This window comes from Seriola lalandi, unplaced genomic scaffold (assembly GCF_002814215.2).
Source record: "Seriola lalandi dorsalis isolate HSWRI2012SDOR001 ecotype SW California unplaced genomic scaffold, Sedor1 jcf7180002054664, whole genome shotgun sequence".
NCBI classification, from domain to species: domain Eukaryota; kingdom Metazoa; phylum Chordata; class Actinopteri; order Carangiformes; family Carangidae; genus Seriola; species Seriola lalandi.
The window spans coordinates 520,888-540,901 of NW_019525217.1; the positions used below are offsets into that span (position 1 = coordinate 520,888).

The 20,014-nt window shown below is 40.1% G+C and overlaps 1 protein-coding gene across 1 annotated transcript in view; it reads left to right on the forward strand.

The window, feature by feature from the left end:
- LOC111665963 (transmembrane protein 132C) overlaps positions 1-20,014 on the forward strand; it is a 138,695-nt gene that overhangs the window by 100,583 nt on the left and 18,098 nt on the right. Inside the window, exon 4 of the mRNA XM_023421127.2 lies at positions 17,988-18,193. Coding sequence (XP_023276895.1) covers positions 17,988-18,193 — 206 coding nt within the window. The remainder of the gene's footprint in view (positions 1-17,987; positions 18,194-20,014) is intronic.

Genomic DNA, 20,014 nt, shown 5'->3' on the forward strand with positions numbered 1-20,014 from the left:
GCTCGCACACACACACACACACCTAAAGTCACACATTTTCCATTTAGCAGTAACAGGCTTAGGAAATAGCCAGTGATTTGAAGTGCACAACATCAGACCAGACCATTAGCAGCACCCAAAGACATATATCTATAGTAGCTGCGACCTTGAGGAGGTCTAAAACTCTTTTTTCGACCTGCGGTGATTCACTTCTTACGGCGCAGAAAGACATTTTGTTGTTAAATCAGTAAAGCCTGGAATGTTCCCCAGTGCCACCCCATAAAATGTTCAACAGATTGCTTAGTGACTAAAACTTCCAGGAAGTAAAAAAAAAAAAACTGCTTCACTCGAGGTTTTATCGAGTGAAATGCTTCAGTGTTAATGTTGTAAAAGTGCAGAAATCGACACTAATGCATTTCTCACATCCATCTTGCATCAGGACTGATTTTCTAATTTCACCGAATGAAAGGATTGAGCTCAGTGGTACATGTACAGATGTTGCTCAGTTAGATACTTTACATTTTGTCTGCATATAACTTTTACCTGCACTGCAGATCTAACTGCCAAGCCACTTTTGAGTTAATGTGACATTTCGTAACACTAATGTTACAAATTCACAGCACTGTCAACTCTTTAACCTCTACATCTTTGCAAGCGCTTCTACAAGTTTTTTTTTTTCCATTCTAGATTTATGAGATTCAATTAGTTTTCTTTACATGCAAATCCAACAAGAAAAGTTGGGTCGAAAACGTACAAAACTTTGCAATCTTTGCTCTCATTCTTATGTAAAATGATTATTTGTATGCAAAGAAAATTTTTCCCCAAAAGCAGTTTCTAAAAGCAACTTTCTTACTGTCGTATTCATTGTGTCAGTTCCCTTCCGGAAAGACTTGCCTGTTCCCAAAGCCGTGTCATGTCCTCAGGTTTATTGACTGTAGAACTAACAACTCTGTCAGTCAGCACCCAGGCAGACATTTGATCGGGTTTGATGACACAACAGTTGGAAGAAAGGGAGCATTGTCCTGTTCTTGGAGAGAGTTTGCAGTGGGGTTACGACTTTCATCTGACTAACACCACCAACAAAAGAGAAGCATTTTCACAAGATCTAATCGTAAATGGTGGGACGCTCGCTGAACCACTGCGTAGAAAGAGGCAGAGGTGAAAAGGGATGGTGTTTTCCACTATTTGTACTCGCTCTGAACTGGAGGGAATGGCCGACTATGTCGTAGGATAAAAGACTGGTTTCACCGTTAACTAATTATTTCTAAATGGACAACCAGTGCTATGAAAAAAAAGTTATTTCATGTGGAAACAAAGTAGAAAGAAATAAAGTGACAGTGAGACATGAGTGAAAGATAGAGAGGAAGTAAGAGAGGAAAGGTGAGAAAGAGAGAGACAGTGTGTGTGTGTGTGTGTGTGTGTGTGTGTGTGTGTGTGTGCGTGTGCGTGCAGCAGAGGGTGAATTATGGCTGAGGTGTCATGCTGTGCCCCATGTCACACTCGTCCTCTCACCTCCATAAAATATACTGGCCTCAATCAATAACTAATTAGCTGCTAATTACCATGGCTAAAATACACAGCGGCAATCGCATAAACACACAGACGTCCACATATTGATAACTGAAGCAGGGTGGCGCCATGTGTTACACCTCCAAACACTGTTTCTCGACGCAAACACACAGAACTGGCCGTGATTCACCTAATGGAGGTGAAAGGTCGAAAGGAGAGTTTGACTTCCGATAAACAAATAAACAAACAAAATAACTTAACTACAACTCTGTATTGATCTACAACTATCCTTCAGGCTTGAACCCCTATATCACTCAGCCTTCTCCTGTTTTCTCTCTCATCCTCTCACTCATCCTCCCTCCTCATCATCGGCCTCCACCTCCACTCTCTCTTTTTCTCACCCTGACATTTTGGCAGCTGTTGCCGTGCCTCCATTTTGCGTTCCCTCAGGGAGCCATGTTGTTCGGTGCATTAGCGACTCATCACTGGCGCACATGTACAGTTCAGGCACCACAGACCGGACTGCCGCTGCTGCTGCTGCTGCTGCTGCTGCTGCTAGCACTCCTTCAGATGTGTGTGTGTGTGTGTGTGTGTGTGTATATATATGTTTGTATCACTTGGTCCTGCCCTGTGTGTGACCCGTCTTTATAATGATGGAAAATTTGTGGCTGTATGAGCATGTGTATGTGCGTGCGTGCGTGCGTGCGTGCGTGCGTGCGTGCGTGTGTGTGCGCACAGGTTGATAAGAGAATGATGAGTGACAACAGATTGTCTGTGTCTTTCACAAACAGTTTTTTCACAAGCTGCTCTTGGTTGTGGCGCTGTCACTTAGCTTTTATATCTGCACACTCATTGTTGACGGATTACCTTCAGTATGTACTGCAATACAGAATATTAAATGGACATTTCGAAATGTTATCTGTGACATTTTGTTTTCACATTACTCGAGTAGAAACACTTGGACTATGAATTACCTTTAGCATCTGTTATTTGCAGTAGGCAAACTATACCATGGCTTCCAGGGAAGCTCATTTTTTTTCACTTTTTCATGGTCAAGCACTTGATTTAACCTTTATTTATTCTTATTCCTATTAATAGAAATAAGAATAAGACAGCAGATGAGTAGAAGCTGCTGCCGTTTGCTCTGTATCCTCCAGCATCACTTAGGCAAGAGGAGAGAGACGAAGAGGAGGTGATCGGTGGTGATGTCAAAGATGCCAATAACCACAGTGTATTGTAAATATTTTAGAGCCCAAATTTCACAAATCATGTTTTCAGGGGAGCTCATGTCTTATTAAGAGGAGTCAAGCTCCCCCTGGCTCCCCTGTAGTTCACACTCTGATTGATTGTGATGAACATAAATATAAAAGTGGAAAAAAAAATGAATCAATTAAAGATTCTTAAAATGACTTTCAAAAGAGTTTAGTGTAACCGAAAACAAGAAGAAGAATTGTGAATGGAAGTTCTAAATTTTTTCATACAATATTTTAACATGGACACACACATGCTCTCTGAATGGTTCACACATGCAGCCATGCAGGTGGTATGCTGTTCGCAGTGCAGTCCGCTGTGATAAGTTACCTGCATATCCATCTTTATGAAGCAACAAGTGATCCGGCTGTTGGCTCGTACCAAAACATTAGTTAACCAGCAGTCACGTACACCGAGACAAAAACATTCAAACCTCTATGACCAGTTGCTTAATCGATCAAAGCTCCACTTACGTTTCCAAAATGTTCACTAAGTGGCGAAGTTATTAAAGAACAGAAACTTTACAGCCAGAGAAACTGGTAAAAGATAAAAGTTTATAATTCCTGCTCAGAGCTAACCAGAACCCACAGAATGCACACGTGTCCAAACACAAGCCTGTCAGGTCCTGTCACATTCTGGTGAAGTTGCAGATCTCTGCAAGTGGATGCTTAAAAAAAAGAAAAAAAAAAGAAAGAAAGAAAATTAAGCTGCATCTTCTTTACTCCTTGACAATCTGAATTTCACCACATAGCAAGTTAAACTCATCCTTTACAGATCAATGACGGAGCGATACAGAGTCAGTGGAACACCACGCCTTATTCTAAGCCTATATGAAAACTTTGACGTTAGAAATTTCCACATGTACAAGTACAAGTTTTGATGGTTAATTCTGTTCAGGTAAAACTGGGTAAAAGCCCCAGGGTTAAAGTGCTTTTAGTGCCTCGCTGCTATGAACATCTATTGAAAGCACTGGTGACACTTTTTGACACATTTCCTGGAGCATCTCTGGATATGTTTTCCAAGTGAATAAATACTTAAAGGAAAAAATACTTGGAAATCTATTCCGTAGCATCTACTTTTAAAAAGGATCTGTTATCTTATTTGCCCACAGTTTAAATGTTAACTTTTACACACCTTTACTTATATATATGTGTGTATGGGTGCATGCACGCAGCAGTCCCCAGTCAGAAGGATACAGTGATCACATTTGTTTGTGCTCATACATGCATTTACATGTGTCCACACATACACACACACACGCATAAAATGACAAAGGAGATGTACAAACTAAACCTGACAGGTGTATGTGTGTGTGTGTGTGTGTGTGTGTGTGTGTGTCAGAGAGAGAGAGAGAGACAGAAAGAGCATGAGATGATGAAAAACTGTGAAAGAGCAAAAAAAAAAGTAATGTGGCTTTTTGAAATAGTTGTGACTAGAAAAAGGAAGAGACTCTGAACGAAGAGGATAGATTGTTAATATGCATAAATAATAAGGCCACGCATCATGAAACACAAATGTGATAATTATTTCAAGATGCTATCTGGTGGTTCTTTATCAATAAAACAACAGTCAAAGCAGAAGTCAAACATCCCTCCATTGATACGTTCCTGGCCACTTATGCAGTTCAGTTTGAGGTTACAGAAAAGGCGGAGCAGCGCAGATGTCCTCTTCCCCCAGCCGTGTCCTCCAGGTCCTCCTGGGGGACCCTGCCTCCCGCCTCATGCTGGTTCAGATGTATAATCTCTCCAGCGTGTTGTGGGTCTGCCCCGGGGTCTCTTCCCTGTCGGACGTACCCAGAATAGCTCCGCAGGGAGGAGCCAGTCCAGGAGGCATCCTGATCAAATGCCTCAACATTTTGATGCTTTTCCCATGTTTTCCTAAATTGCCTCGCTCTCCAGCAGCCCTCCTTTGTCATGTTTCCCACGTCTCCTTTCACACTTAGCCTATTTAAAAGTTGAGAAGTAAAACACAGAGGAGAGAGAGAGAGCGAGAGATCATCTAAATCAGCTGCAGTTTTGCTGCATTTCCCACTGCACCGTTGTCTCGTTAACGCCCGCAGTCAGCTCCAGCTGCAGGGCTTTTAACATCAGAAAGACCAGGCTGTCGAACCACTTCCACAGAGGTCGGGCGTTTGGCCTAACCAGCATTACGCCGCTGATGTTTACATCCACTTAAGCCTCACTGACTAAATGTTATCATACTGTGTAGTGCAAAATTGAAAGGGCAAAAACAGACACAGTACAAGCAGGATAATCACCGTTATGATTAGCACCATTTCGAACAAATAACAAGATGAAGACTCCACTAGTCTGCTGAGACTGTCCTGTCCCAGGATGAACTGAATGCCTGAGGCGAGTCTCACATAATCAGGTTACATTTCAAGCAACTGTTCATTAATGTTTTGTTTTTTTTCTTTTTTGGAAGAGGAATTATTTAAACAGACATTCTTATGTAAAAGTGTAGTGAAATGATTCAATGCAGGTTTTATCTTTTTATTAATGGAAGCCAACTGAAGTTCAACCGACTGCTGTTGTTCGGGAGCCACATTTCAGACTCAGTTCTAGCTTTTCGAAAAAAAGGGGCCTAGTTTGTGCTGCACGGATAACTTCCCCATGCAGAAAAAAGATATTGTAGAAGTGAAAATACGTACACTTAAGAAAGCACCCCTATCAAACACACACGCACACACATACCTAGGCCACAATAGGGCCATACAAATAGACATATTGGGGCCAGGGTTGACTTATATCCCTATGCTAATAAGCATACTAATTCACACAGAGCCTGGGAACTTTCTAGAAAAAAAAGAAAACACTACCCCCATCACACACACACACACAGACACAAATATAAACCCACACAGAGAAAACCCTCCTGCCATTTCCTAAAGCCCTGTAGACCTCAATGAGTCAAAGACAGAGTGTCTTTGAAGAAAATACAGATTTTAAACTCTTTTTTGTTTTTTAGAGAGACAAGGTAGGGAGGATAGAAGAGAGTTGGACGGCATGTGCAAAAAATCATATTTTACTGTATTGGTCTTTTGATGTGAGTGGGTGGATGTGCATCATCTGACCTGGCTGTTAAACTTAACTTGTTAGTTTATTTATAGTGATTTTACTAACATTACAAAAAAAGAAAATTGCCAACCCTAAATTTCTTCTGATTGCTGTTGTGTTACATTGCTATTGACTGGCAGATACAGTTACAGGGACGTGGAATTTATATTCCCCAAATGCCAGCACAGCGCCAGCCCCAGCAGAGTACGATCAAAAGGAGAGCTGTAGAAAAGAAAACAGGCTGCAGGGATGAACAGCAGAGCGTAAATCTGTTTGTTATATCAGTGGTTAAATAGCGGGAAGACAAATAAACCAGTCATTTTCTTTTTCATTATAGTGGTTTAACTGTAATTGTAACATCATCTCATACTTTCCTTTATTTTCCTTTTTTCCACCCAAGTGTCCAGCGAATTCCAAGCTTTTCAACTGCCAGCGAGTTATTGTATGTGGCTGTAAGCCTATGTAGCATGATTTCATGAAATATAATGATTATTATTGCGCAACATATGTTCTGCAGTCTCAGCTAATGCTAAAAGAATTACACTTAACAGTTACTGTAAAGTACCAGTTACTTAATGATGGCTGAAGTCATTTTAAAAACAATGTGCACTCAAACTGTACCATTTATTGTGCCAATCATAACATCATGTCTGTCCTCCCAAGAAGAGGAACAGCATCAATGAGCAAACAACATTGAAGTGGCAAAGCCCACTAGTGGCCATAGTAATTATGACAGAAGCAAAGGAGGAAGTCAGGTGATGTTTCAGTGACAAAGCTGGCAATGAGGTCAGGGTGGATATTTTAGGGTCAACCAAACGTGGGACTCTTGAAACTGTTCTTCTTTTCTTAACAGTCACTGCTGCTTTCTTTAAAACCTTGCCCAACTGTTTATTATTGCAGCCATGACATCAACGGTCCCCTAATCTTCACAAAATAGTCATTGTGTTTCCGAAGCAACCCAAACCATGACCTTTCCCTAAACCTAACCAAGTTGTTTTTGTGCCTAAATCTAAAAAAGAAAGACGTAAAACAAGTGTTGTAAAAGAGATTTCTTTATTTGGATTTACTCATTCGTCAGATGCTTTTCTCTGAGGCGTCTTACAATTGAGGGACAATGCCAATTCTTCATTTAACAGTTTTAGCAGGTGCTGATAATTGATGTCCTTCACACATAGTTTTAACAAACATGGATAAACACATATTTTTTCTTTTAGTTTGGAGGATTCAAGCTTGCAGCATTTTCTACTTGACAAACTCCCTGCCGGAGATGCCCATACTGGACACACAGTATACTGTATATGGTCATTGTTTACTGAAAAACTGACCAATTAAATTACCAAACAACATGCTGAATGCTGAATTTATGAACAAACACCAGAACTTTCTATTTCAACGGAGCATAACTTAGAGACTCCTCCAAACTGTGCCAGTGTCATGCAGCTTTCCTGGCTCAAAATATAAAAATCCCTCACAATGAAATGAAAAGTCATCATTCATCTTACATCAGCCCATCTTACATCTTTCATACTCTCTTCTGTCTGTCTTTCTCTCTCTTTTTGTAAATCCCGTTATCTTTTTCTCTCTTCCTGTATCTTTCATGCTTTTGCTGTGTCACCCTCTGGCTGTTTCGTTATTTAACTTCTCATAACATTCCCAATTCTTTTCAGTCCATTACAGTTTATTTTTGTCTATATTTCTCTATTCATCCCCCTCTCTTTCTCTCTCTGTCTCTCTCTCTCTCCCTCTCTCTCTTTCTCTTTCTCTCTCTCTTGATTAGACATTTTTATTGTGGGGAAAAGCAGAGTGCAAATGGCCATTAGAGAACGTTTTACTCCCCCCTTTTCCAAATTCAAAATGACAGGCCTAGTGATATGCTGCTAACTTGTGTGTGTGTGTGTGTGTGCGTGCGTGCGTGCGTGCGTGCGTGTGTGTGTGTGTGCGCGCTCATGTGTGCACCTTCCAACCGCTCTCTCCATCAGCTGTCTAATATGCGAGCCAAATCAGAATAATATATGGGGCTACAGGATGCTAATGGGTGCACTGTGTATGTGTGTGTGTGTGTGTTTGTTTGTGTGTGTGCGCGCGCATGTACATCTGCAGAAAACAAAGCCCCATACCTAAATGACAGCCATATGAAACTGTGTGCAGAGGCAACTGGCCTAGTGTGGGTTTTCTGAAATGACGGACAGGTGGGAGGTCTAATCCCATCAGAGAGTTGGTTAGCCTGTCCCTCAGGGCCCGCCCCTGTCTACTGAGTGGGCCCTGATTGGATGATATGATTCTTAAAGTCAGATGGATTGGATTGCCGGAGGCAAAGAACAAGTGAAATGGGCAGAGAGGGAAGGAGGGAGAATGTGAAACACACAGAGAAAAAGATTGCAAGATGAAATCTGAGAGTCAGAGAGATGGATGGGTGGTGTTACACTGAGAAAATATACATCTGAGAGAGACTAATAGAGAGAATCTGAGACAGTAAGAGATAGACGGAAGACAAGGAGAGAAGTAAGTGTAAATTCAGACAGATCACTTAGCTTGAAGGGAGGTGAATATGAATTTAAATAAATGACTCAGCCTGGGGAGATCGCCGTTAAATGGAGTTGAGTGGGTGGTTGAGTTTTGGGACTCCTGAGTAGGCTGCAGAGAAAGGAAGAGGTGTAATAAGCTAAAAGCTCATTCGCTAGTCTGAGTATTAGTTTATGCAGCGCCACAAACCAGGAAAAACACTAGGAGATTATGAGAGAGCTCAACACAATATGGAGAAATTCAACCTGGAGCGAACAGTTATTGTGAGCTTAATAAGATGTAGCAAAGGTGCAGCTGCAAAGCTGCAACTTACCATATTAAAAACACTGACTAAAATCATGTGACCTAATCCCTCCAGTTTGACCTCGGGCTGAACAGAACAGAGCTGAATACATCCACCTTAGCCTCTGAAACAAACGTAGCCTGTATCAGTTTGTTAGAAAGTCTTCTCACCTGAGCTCTGCAGTCATTATCAATAACATAAAAAATAGATTGTGTGCTTGAAGGTTTGTTAGCTGCTGTTGTAGACAGAAGTGTGTGATGTCTTCCTTGGTTCAGTCGGTGGTTTAGGCTGCCAGTGACTGCAACATGCCAGTTAGCTTAACATATTGTTAGCTAGCATGCCGTCAGCTGACAGCGGTAGCTGGTGATGATAAAGGTAAAGCGGGGGTTGGATCTGGGACACTGAGGCACACTGTTGAGCCTTCTCAGTGTCATGGGCCCAACTCAACACAACAACAGTTACTGACAGGTTGCCCCCCCCCCCGACGGCGGACTCGCCTGCACTCTAACACTTACACACAACCTTACGTGAAAACCAGACACATTGCTGTTTAGTGGCTAATTGTAAGAGTAGTTGAACGTTTATGACGGCTGGACGACCCATTGGGCAGTTGACTTCAGACGACGCAGCCTTTCAAACCAGTGGGGCCACTGTAGGTGAGCTTAAGCAGAAACAATGTAGATATATTGGTCAACCAGCAGGTATGTGCTCTTTGCTTCGAGCGGTAGGGATTCACTGGTAGTTCAATTCATGGTTAGCGAATGGTTTCATTTGTCATCACCCACTTCCATATGAATGTTCAGTCAACTTTTAGCACATTTCACCGTGTGTATTGATAACTGAAAAAATGTAAACAAGATACACTCACAGGAACAGAGTGTGTGAGAGTGGTTGAAACCAGTAACAACAACACTAATGTACTGTAAGTAAAGCAGAACTTAACCAGTTAAAGAAAATCCACTGTCATTATAGAGCCTCATACACTACTTGGATTACTGCATTGAATAGACAGTATTTGGAAAAGCTCGGTCCGTGCAGAAGCGTGTAAAGAATTGCTATTTTCAGATTTCTCTGGATAAAAAAAGCATATGTTCTCCCGCTCAAGTGTGCATACACTGGTAGCACTGGTCTGTCACCAGAGGGAGTCAACACATCGTTCCTCACGGTTCAAAAAGGAGATGAATTTGATGCAACATTATTTCAGAATAACAATAATATCTTAAAGTAATGACAAATACCTGGTGGCAACAGCGGTAGAAACAAATGAGTATAATGTAACAGAAGTCGCAGGTGCCTCTCAACCAACAAGACCATTTCTTTTAAGGTCTGACATTCAGTGAACAAGCAATGGTTCCTTTGGGGGACAGTGCCAAAACAGCAGCAGGTGGTTTGACAAGCGCACAGTAAGAAGTAGGATTGTTACAAGAGCTACACGCTCATGCTCATGCACATCGAGACATGAGCATCAATTAATCTCTACACGGAAGCAATGAATAAAGCATGTGGTTTTCTCTGAAACAAGCCTGAGGTCTGAGGGTCAGAGGTGTGCAAGATCCTATTTTAAGTGTAGGCAGATCATTATAAGTCAAAGCAAGTGCTTGCAGTGAAATTCAATTTTGGAGAATTAAAATGTCGACTATCAAACATGCAGAAAAAGTGGGAGGCAAAGACGGCGTTTTTTTTTTTTTTTTCAGTTTTTGTGATTTTAAAAAAATACATTTTTATGTGTTACTAGAGCTGCTAAAAAAATCTCTTTTTGTCGTGGAAAAACAGAATACTAAACAATTTAACACTTAGTGTGTGTGTGTGTGTGTGTGTGTGTGTGTGTGTGTGCACGCGCGCATGTGCATGTGTGTCCATCTTTGCTTTTAAAGTCATAAAAAATGTGAATCAGGTTCGGCTGCTACTTTCTAGCAAAACATGCTTTTAACAGTCGAGCTCTCTGTCTGTTTTTGCTTGAATTGTTGCTGAGAGGTAAGGAAAGTTTTCAGCAATTGTCTTTGGAGGTTTGTACAATTGTTGTGGTGGTGTTTGTGGTATTTGATGATGGTGAAGACAGTTTTTCTAGCTTTTGTGTTTTCAACAAGTCCTAACTGCTGAGATCCACACTTTTACTTTCTCTCTACTTTGCTGCTTTTTCTCACTGTTTTCTCTTTCAGTTTTTTTTCTTGTTTTGCTTTCCCTCCTGTTCCTGCTCTCTCTCTCTCTCTCTCTCTCTCTCTCTCTCTCTCTTTCTCTGTCTCTTTCTTAGAAACAGAGAGATTAAATCCATTCTTCAGTGTCTTCAAACCTCCAACTCAGCTGTTTACTTTCAAAAACACCAATACACTTGTTCTAAGTCTGCGCATGTGTTTGTGTCAGGTTCTGCATCTTTGTGCGTTTGTCTGACTGTGGTCAACTTTCTGTGTTTGCTTCTTGCTGTGTGTCTGTGTGAGCTAGCAGAGTGGATTTTTTTAAGGGTAGAAATTGTGTTTATTATTTGAAGAGTCTCAGGATCCTTGCTTTAACCAAAATTTAATGAAGCTTTTTGGAGTTCAAACCTTCGTGTAATGTTTGTGTCCTGCTCTCTCTAAAGTGAATGTGACTGTTCTCTCATATTTAGAAGCTGTTTCAGACTCCACGGGGACAAACTAATGCCTATTGCTAAAGTTTCTATTTTATTCTGCTTTTCTGTTTTTCTTTGGAAACCATTAATATTTAATCTAATATCCTCTGTGACAGAAACAGAGCACAAAGTTGATGTATGAAGCCATTTCTTCAGAAAAGTTATTATACTCAAATCAATGTGTTTGTGGCTTTCTATATATGTTTTTGTCAAAATAACTGTCAGGCAGGTTGAAAGAAGATCACCACTTATTAATGCATTTACTTTAAGGGAATAGTTTGAGATTTTGGGAACTAACTTTCCTGCTGGGAGATAGATGAGAAAATCATCACTCTCTTGTCTCTGCGTAAACAATGGAGCAAAAGTCAGGGCTGGATTACACAGTGATGCAGCGACTACCTGGAGTCGACATCAAAGCTCAAGGAATCTACTGCATCTTGCCACTGGTCGCCAAGAAATAGTTACTGCACATTACTACAAAATTACAACTTGCTTGTAAGTTTCAGCTCTCGTGTATCATTATTAATGTATCGTTATTCATGTGTAGGCATGACACATCACCAAAATCAGTCATTTGCGCATTCACAAGTCTTTTATGTTTTGATAACAAAGTAATGCACTTGTGAGCACAAGAAAATAAGGATTCATAGATCAAGGGAATTCATTTTGGATTTGATTGATCAAGGGACATCATTATAAGATAAAATGAAGCACAGATGCTCTCAGCTTCTCAGTGCAGTGACACGTAATTTTAAAAGAATTACCACTTCAAACCATCAAAATTATTGATCAAAGGTGATTGTTGCCAGTAATCAGGTCATTCCTATGTACATTACTGTATTTGTGTTTAGTGCAGTAGAATGAGGAATGATTCACTTACACTCTGCCCTGCAGTGGCAGTAGAAAGAAAAAAGAGGAGAACAAGTAAAGAGGACTTTTTCCTGAGTAGGTAGTGAGAGGGGATGAAACTGAGGGTGGAGAAAGAGGTGGGAAGCATTTATCAGAGATGAGAGTCAATAAATATAAAGTGAAGAGGTGTTCTGGAGAATGGGTATTTTGGCAACAGCTTTGGTGGTCAACACTCCCTTCTTTAGTGTTTTGTACTGCACTTACCAGTCCTCAAATATTTTTCCGTTTGTCAAGTGACGCTCGATGTCTGATCGGTTGCGGTCGGTAACACAGCAGTTCTCCTGCTCTGAAGTCTAACCAAACTGTTAAACTTTGGTATCCAGTTGAATCATTTCTACACTGGAATCAGAGACATTTATTTATCAGTTTTTTTGTGAATTATTACTGTACATCTGGACTGATTCATAAATATAACAGATGTCACATTTATAAACAGTAAAGAAATTTTAATTGCTCTTCAGAAAAACTATTTGTATGTGTATAAATGAAAAGAACAGTGACGTTCAACAAGCTTTCTTATTTTCCACCCTCCCCTCCATTGGCACTTACCCCATGCCATGTCCGTCCACAGCTGTGTGTGTGTGTGTGTGTGTGTGTGTGTGTGTGTCTTGTGGTGTTCAGACAGTAATTCTTTGTGTGTGTGGCTCCATCTCCACATCATGTCTCTGGCATCTCTTGTGAGTCTATTTTTGTTTTTTTGCTCCACAGCTCTGTGCCATGTGGGGACACACACAAACACACACACACACACACACACACGTACACAGACAGCATACAGCAAAGAGAAACTATGAAAAGTGAAAAGATAATTTAACTGGAACAAAAGGAGGTGGGAAGAAATGAGAATTCAAAATGAGACAGACTAAACAAAAAGCTTCCTCTCTCAGCACAAAAAGAAAAAGTGGATAGTAAATGCAACATAAAACTGTAACCTGTTTACCCTTTAGCAAAGCACTTACACAGCCAACTACTCAGCTGTACACAGGTGAAGTCTCTCAGGTATGTAACTCCACATTTCACAACACATTATCACCTTTTAAGTTTTAATGGCTAACTGGTTAGCCAACACATCCAGCTGATATGGAGCAACATTAGAGTCCCATTTCTGTCAACATGATGAATGGAGGTCCTTCTATCACTGTTTTTGGTCTCCATTAAATCTTGAGGGAAATCTCTTCAACTGCTAAAGGCTCCAGAATTGTCACCAGCTAGTTGCTAGCATTAGCTGTCAGCCATTTGCTGCTGGCGAACTAGCATGTAGTGGGTTTCTCAGTGAGAACAGCTGACTGCTGCAGCCAAAAACAACGCTATGAGAGCAGTGACACCAAACCAAAGCTTTTTAACTTTGTGGGATGTAGAATCAAACCAATGAGCTGATACTAAAATGCTATAGAGATGATGGGAGCTGCAGAGACAGGTGATAATCATCTGTGGGTTTGTCACTTTGAATGAAACCTTTAAAATTACACATAGTCATTTGATCCATTGCTACTATGAAAATATTTAGCCACAATTTTTGCATTATTTATCATTCTAAAATTGAATAAATGGTAATGATAATGGTATGTACATTTCAACATTCAATTACTATTGTATTTAATGTTAAATTCATGAGTCACTTATCCTGCAATTATTCTGTGTTGATTTTATTTCGTAATTCAGAGTTCATCTCTGTGTAGTAGACTTGAATTAGTATTCTGCAAACTCAAAACAGTGTTTCTGAACTGAAAAGTGAAACGACAATTTTCTCAAACTTTCCAAAATTAAATAAAACTTCATTTTTCTAAAATGTTCCTACGGGGCATTCAGCCATAGAGCAGAAGTAATCTGTGGTAAAAATGACAGACGTGGACAATGGCTGCAGTGGCAGTTCAAGCAGGACCGTTGGGCATTCCTCTAACTTCTGCTGTTTTATACCTTCATTGGAAACTGAACCCTGCCACACTAACCAAGTGCAGTTTTCACACTGATTTACACCTGGAATATAAAAATGATTTGGAGAAATAGTTTGAGGCACCAACAGTCTAACATCCCTTTGATGTTAACAAGCGGTAAATCAGGTTTTAGAGAGAGAGGAAGATGAAGAGGGAGACTGGAGGGCGGGGTGGAGACAAAAGAAAAAGAGGGGGTCAAGAGGGGGGAATGGTGGATGTTGAGGGAGATGTAAAGAAAGTTAAAGGCAGAGGAGAAAAAGAGAAATTGAAAAGAGGAAGCAGAGAGGAGAAGGGCTGGGCACCTTTCCTTTTATGTTGGGGGAGCGGAAGCGAAAAGAAGAAAGTAAAACTGAGGGAAATTAAAAGGTAAAAGGAGATGGAGGAAACGGTTTAGCTCTGATGTACAAAATGTTAACCTCTTTTGAGATCAAAGGGTTTCATAGGGAAGCCAGAAAAAATGTCACACCACATAAAGCGTGTGGAGGTTCTGTGTTTTGATGTGCGTGTTTATTAGGAAAATAAGAAATACTGTCCTGACCTTGTTCTGGCCCGAGCCCAACAATATTACAACAATGTGTTATTATCCAAATTTTCGCTTAGTGGCTAACCAGATAAGTTGTTGAGTGGTGAACCTCTGCTTTACTGTCCTTTATTGTGTTCTCTCACTCTTTACTACTTTACTACATGCAGTATATAGGCTATATAACACCCAGCCAAAAATGTTAGCTTATGCTAGCTGCCAAGTTGAGCAGGAAAGTTTAAATGTGTTAACATTTAACATTTTCACCTTTAGTGTGCGATCAGACAGAACGCAAATCAAATTTTTACAGAGACACAAGGAAAAATAAAAGAGATGGAAAGAAAATAACAGAACTGTGAGTTCTGAGATCTCACACAGTTCACACTGATGTAGACAAGGTCAGTGCATCGGCTAGCTAGCTAGCTTTACAGTTAATATCTGTATATACGTATATGTTTGGAGTGAATAAACATAAATGGTCCAGTGGCCAAATTTGTGCAAATAACCCAAGGTGAAAAATCATTTTGAACACCCTTTAGACATCCGGCAGACCCAGAGCACCTCAATGGAGTCATATTTTTTATCCAATATTCACTCTAGTATTGGTTCTGTTTTCAATTCCACTAAATCCTGAGAAAAAAAACTGGGTCTGGAAACAGCTGTTCATAGGGGATTCGAGAGCATTAAACCGAACCTTAGAGAAACTGTGCAGGCTAGAGAGCTAAAACAATGAGATAAAAGAGACTAAAGGCTGAGTAGAATTGCAGAGCTGAGTGCTACACATTTGAAAACGATGCAACAAATACTGAAATCTGCTCCAAAAATACCCAACATATTTCTGTTTTCCACACTACAGCACGTTAGCACCCCCAGGTTGGTTTAAGGTTCCAAAAAAAAACAAAGCACTGTCAGTAATTGTCAATAAATGAGGTTTAGATGCTTCTCTTAGGAAAATGAGGGCTTTGAGAAGCAACCAAGAAATTCTATGATTTTCCAAAAAGAATTCAAGAGCAGTGATGGTCTGGGGTGGGTGTAAGATCGGATCAATATGAAGGAGGATGTTGCTGAAAAAAATTGGGGACCTCTACCCTAGACATTTTGACCTCACTGTACATACATTTAAAAACAGAGCAATAGAATGAATATGAAGTGAGACTGAGAGGAAGGAAGGGCTGAACTTTGCAAATGTGCAGTTGTGCAAAAGAAGGTGGAAAAACACTGAGAGGTGAGACAGACAGGCAGTGAGAGTCTATAGGAGACAGGAAGTCAGACAAAAGGCGTGCATGTTAAATGTAAAGCTAAGAGTGAAATAGGAAGGGGTAGGGAGAAAGAATGAAGTGTGCAGGGTAGGCGCAGCGTGGAGAGATGAATGAGGCTGCGAGAAATAAAAAGGGAATAAACTGAGAGGGAGGAGGGAGGATAAGGTAAAGAAAGAGAAGGAGGAGAAGTTAAATAAACGCCAGGAAAAGGTGACTGGCTGTGAAGATAAGAAAAAAGAATCACATCCGTCAGTAACTATCAGTAGTAACATTGCTCGGCAGGTGGAGTGTAACACATGAATCCTGACTTAATATTATATAAACTACTGTATACATACATATATTGCCACCACCATCGCATTATGCCCACACTGGGCTATGATTAGTTTCCTCCTCGCATGAATCCATTGTTGTTGGAACATGTGGGATGATTTGTCCAAAAAACGTCAACTCAATCAGTCACACAGTCAGACAAGTGAGGAGGGTGAAAATGAATCTGACTGAAATCCAGGCTTTTCCATTGTTCTGCCTGTCACATTGTCTGTAAGACTGCTGTCAACTTTCTGAAATACAACCATGATAATCTAGTGTCGACATACATTTTTTCACTGTTAGAAAACTAGATATTTGCATTTCCATAATCATAGTAACAGAAAACATGTAATGGTGTCTTTAAGGAGATTAAGTAAGTTCAGTTTGCTTGATTAAAAAAAAAAAAAAACATCTTCCACAGTCTTGAAAACTGAGATGTAAACATAAGCAGTTTTTAGCATAACTTATGATGCTCAGACATTTGCCAGCGAGTAATTATGAAAATAATTGTGTAAAAAGTGTTTGTTGCATCTGATAAACTGTGTCTCAGCAGGCACCATATGAACGCTGGGAATCTCTGTCTAGACAGTGTTTTAAAATGCAAAGAAGAGTTAGACGTGATGTATTAGACCATAGCTAACTGATGATCAGAAGGGCAAAAGTAGGACAGTGGTGGAATAAGATTTAGATCTTTTACTTAAATGAAAGTACCAATACAACAATGTAACATTAAAGCTGAGCTGTGGCTGCCTCATGTTAAACTGTAAGACAGTGTGTTGTTGAACATCTGGGGCCGGTTGAACAAAACACCTCTAGTTAAGCTTTTCCTTGAAGTCTGAGTTAAGGTTTCCTTAAAATAAAAACAGATGCACAAAACAGATGCACTTCAGTCTTCTCCTTAATTCTCCTTAAAATGTTAATTAAAGTATTTAATGATTTCTCTGTATCTTTGTCTTATACTTCAAGTCAATTAAACAGTTGCACAAAAGACCTCAGTGACCGAAGTAAGGGTACCTAAACTAAAGGTAACTAAAGGCACCTCTGACTCTGTCTTAACTGCAACATGGCTGAGTTTATAGAGATAGATGAAGAAAGTAAACACATCCCAAGAAAAGTGTTGAAAAAATAGATTAATAACTATAAAAATGAGACCATGGTCTAGTTTCTGTCTCTTACTTATACAAGACTGTCTCTAGTAATACTAGTGTTGTCAACTGTAAGACTATAATTTTATTTTATAATTTCTCTCACAAAAATGTTTCTTCTTGCTCTTTAGCCGTCTTCATACAGAGCTCCACTTAGACCCACAGGAATACAGTTTAAAATGCAGCGCAAAGGTTGCCAGTATTCTCGTGGGTGGTCTTATGTGTTCAAAGTAATTATACTAATGTCTTAAAATGAATGTGATTTACTGGCTTTAAGGTGTTGCTTGTTGCACATTTAACACGTTGCTTCAGATTGTTGGAGGGTACAAGAGCTCCCCAAGTATTCACAAATCCAAAATGCCACTGATGTGGCAGGAAGAATTTGCAGAAGCATATAATTAACCTTTCTTTATAGGGCACTTTGCAAAACAGTGTTCCAAAGTACCTTACAAGATGAATAAAAATGTAAGCAATCAGTAACAAAATATTTATTTACTGCAAGAGCACAAATGTTCTGATGAAAACTGGCTCCAGGCTGTGCTTAAGGAATGTATAAAATGGGCTGCATCTGTTTCTGTGGAAATCACTGATTCATTTCTGTTTAAGGTCAGTTAAAAATGTCAGACTCTGCATGCATGCTGTCCTTAACTCAATCCAGCTTCTCTTTTTCTCCTCTTTTTGCTCTTTTTTTCCACTCTTCAGGTATCCCCAAACTGTGACCAGGTCTTGGTGAACGGTAAAGAAATGCGTGGCCGGCAGTCTTTGGCAGTCAACTTCACCTACCTGCACCTATCTGCTCAGCTGCAGCTCACCGTCTGGGTTCCCAAGCTTCCTTTGCAGATAGATGTGTCAGATACTGAGCTGAGCCAGGTCAAAGGCTGGAGGGTCCCAATCATCACTAACAAGAGGTAATTTATCTGTCTGACCTTGAGGGAATGAGGGAGAGAAACATACAGTGAAGGGTGTAAGCATATATATATCGAGTACACGATATATATTGATATATACCCTGATATCATACTGTATATCTCCAATAGACTATTATCAGCTGATGTATCGGCCTGGAAGATTTATCAGTCGAGCTGTAGTTTACAAATTATCCAGGCTAAGAGAGCGGAGCACTGTAAAATGAGATAATGAATGTAATGTATTTTTGAATCACATGCAAAAGAAATTAGTTCCTTTCCGTTTAAATGAATTCTGCTGGCAAACAAGGTGAAATGTGGTTTGGAGCAGGCTGATCTCAACCTGTTTTAGTTAACTTACAGTAATTATATTCAAAATTAATACTGTTATTGATGTTGAAATGTCAAATATAGCTCTTTTATGAACTCCGAAACATTTGATACGATCATATGAGCCAACAAACAACAACAAAGCTGGATATCAAATATGTAGCTGTAGTTGTAGCAACACACACACGTTACTGACAAAAACAATCAAACAACAAGCTCATCCTCTCACACCAAACATAATGTACTCTGAAAACCGTGTTAGTTGTGCATTGCTAAAGTATGGCTTAGAGCAGAAACAAGCAGCTCTTGCTTCATGCACTTCTTCTGCTTGAGAAGGCAGTCACTCACCGCATATTGTGTCTTCAACTAAAAGAACTGAATTTTCAGCGGTAAAAAAAAAAAAGAAAAAAAGAAAGAGTGTCTGAGTCACTGTTGAATGTGATTTTGGTTTGTGATAAATCTTTTTTCAGCATTTCGTGTCTATGTACTATCTGTGAGAGAGGAAAGAAATGAATGAAGCAAGGCAGAGTTTGAATGTGTGTGTGTCTGTGTTTGTGTGTGTGTGTGTGTGTGTGTGTGTGTGTGTGTGATATAGTGCTTATGGAATGGAGCAGTTGAGAGCACATATCATTCCGGCAAGTCTATAATTTCCTGTGAGGTCAAGGCCTCCCTGGCTATACTGATGACAACTATTATGGCTTTAGCATCATTGCCACTGAATGAAGCATTCAGTCACTTACACACACGCACACACTCTCTCAAACGTGAAATAATGCAGGTGAGTGGGTCAGTTACAGGATGTTGGGGTGCGAGTGTCAGTTTATATTCATACTATCGTGTGTATGCGCATGCAAGTGTTTGTCTATTGTTCTGTGTTTTTCTAAGTAGCGACAGTTGAACGGACGGCTACAGCATGACATAGATTCTATCTCAACACTTCCCAGTGTCGCAGCCCAACTGTCTACTACGGGAGAACAACTGGTTTGCCGTAGTAGACAGTTGGGCTGCAACGGTAGGAAGTGTCAAGAGAGAATCTACGTCATTCCCTCATGCTGTAGCCGTCCCTTTAACAGTTGCTGCTTAAAATTCCTATTTCCTCATGAACTGCAGCCCTTACTTAAATAAAAAAAAAATATTTTGATGCAGATCTGGATCCATATTTACATGTATATAGTGAGAAATTTAGATGACTATGGACATATAATGTGTACAACAGAGGCTTCATTTACAAGAAAATAAATAATCAGGATACAAGCAAGTGCATTTTCATTTCCTGACTAATATGCCCAGTGAGTGGTGGGATATTGCAAGAATTACCATAGAAAAACACATGATACAACTACGAGTGCCAAACGGACAGCTTCTCGCGCACACCATTAGGTATATGGAGATGCCCATTACTGCCTGAGAATTAAACACAATGAATTGCTTACCTTGTGCAACAGAAGGCCCCTATTTCTCCAGTATCTTCTCAAGTGATGGCATTGAGGTCAG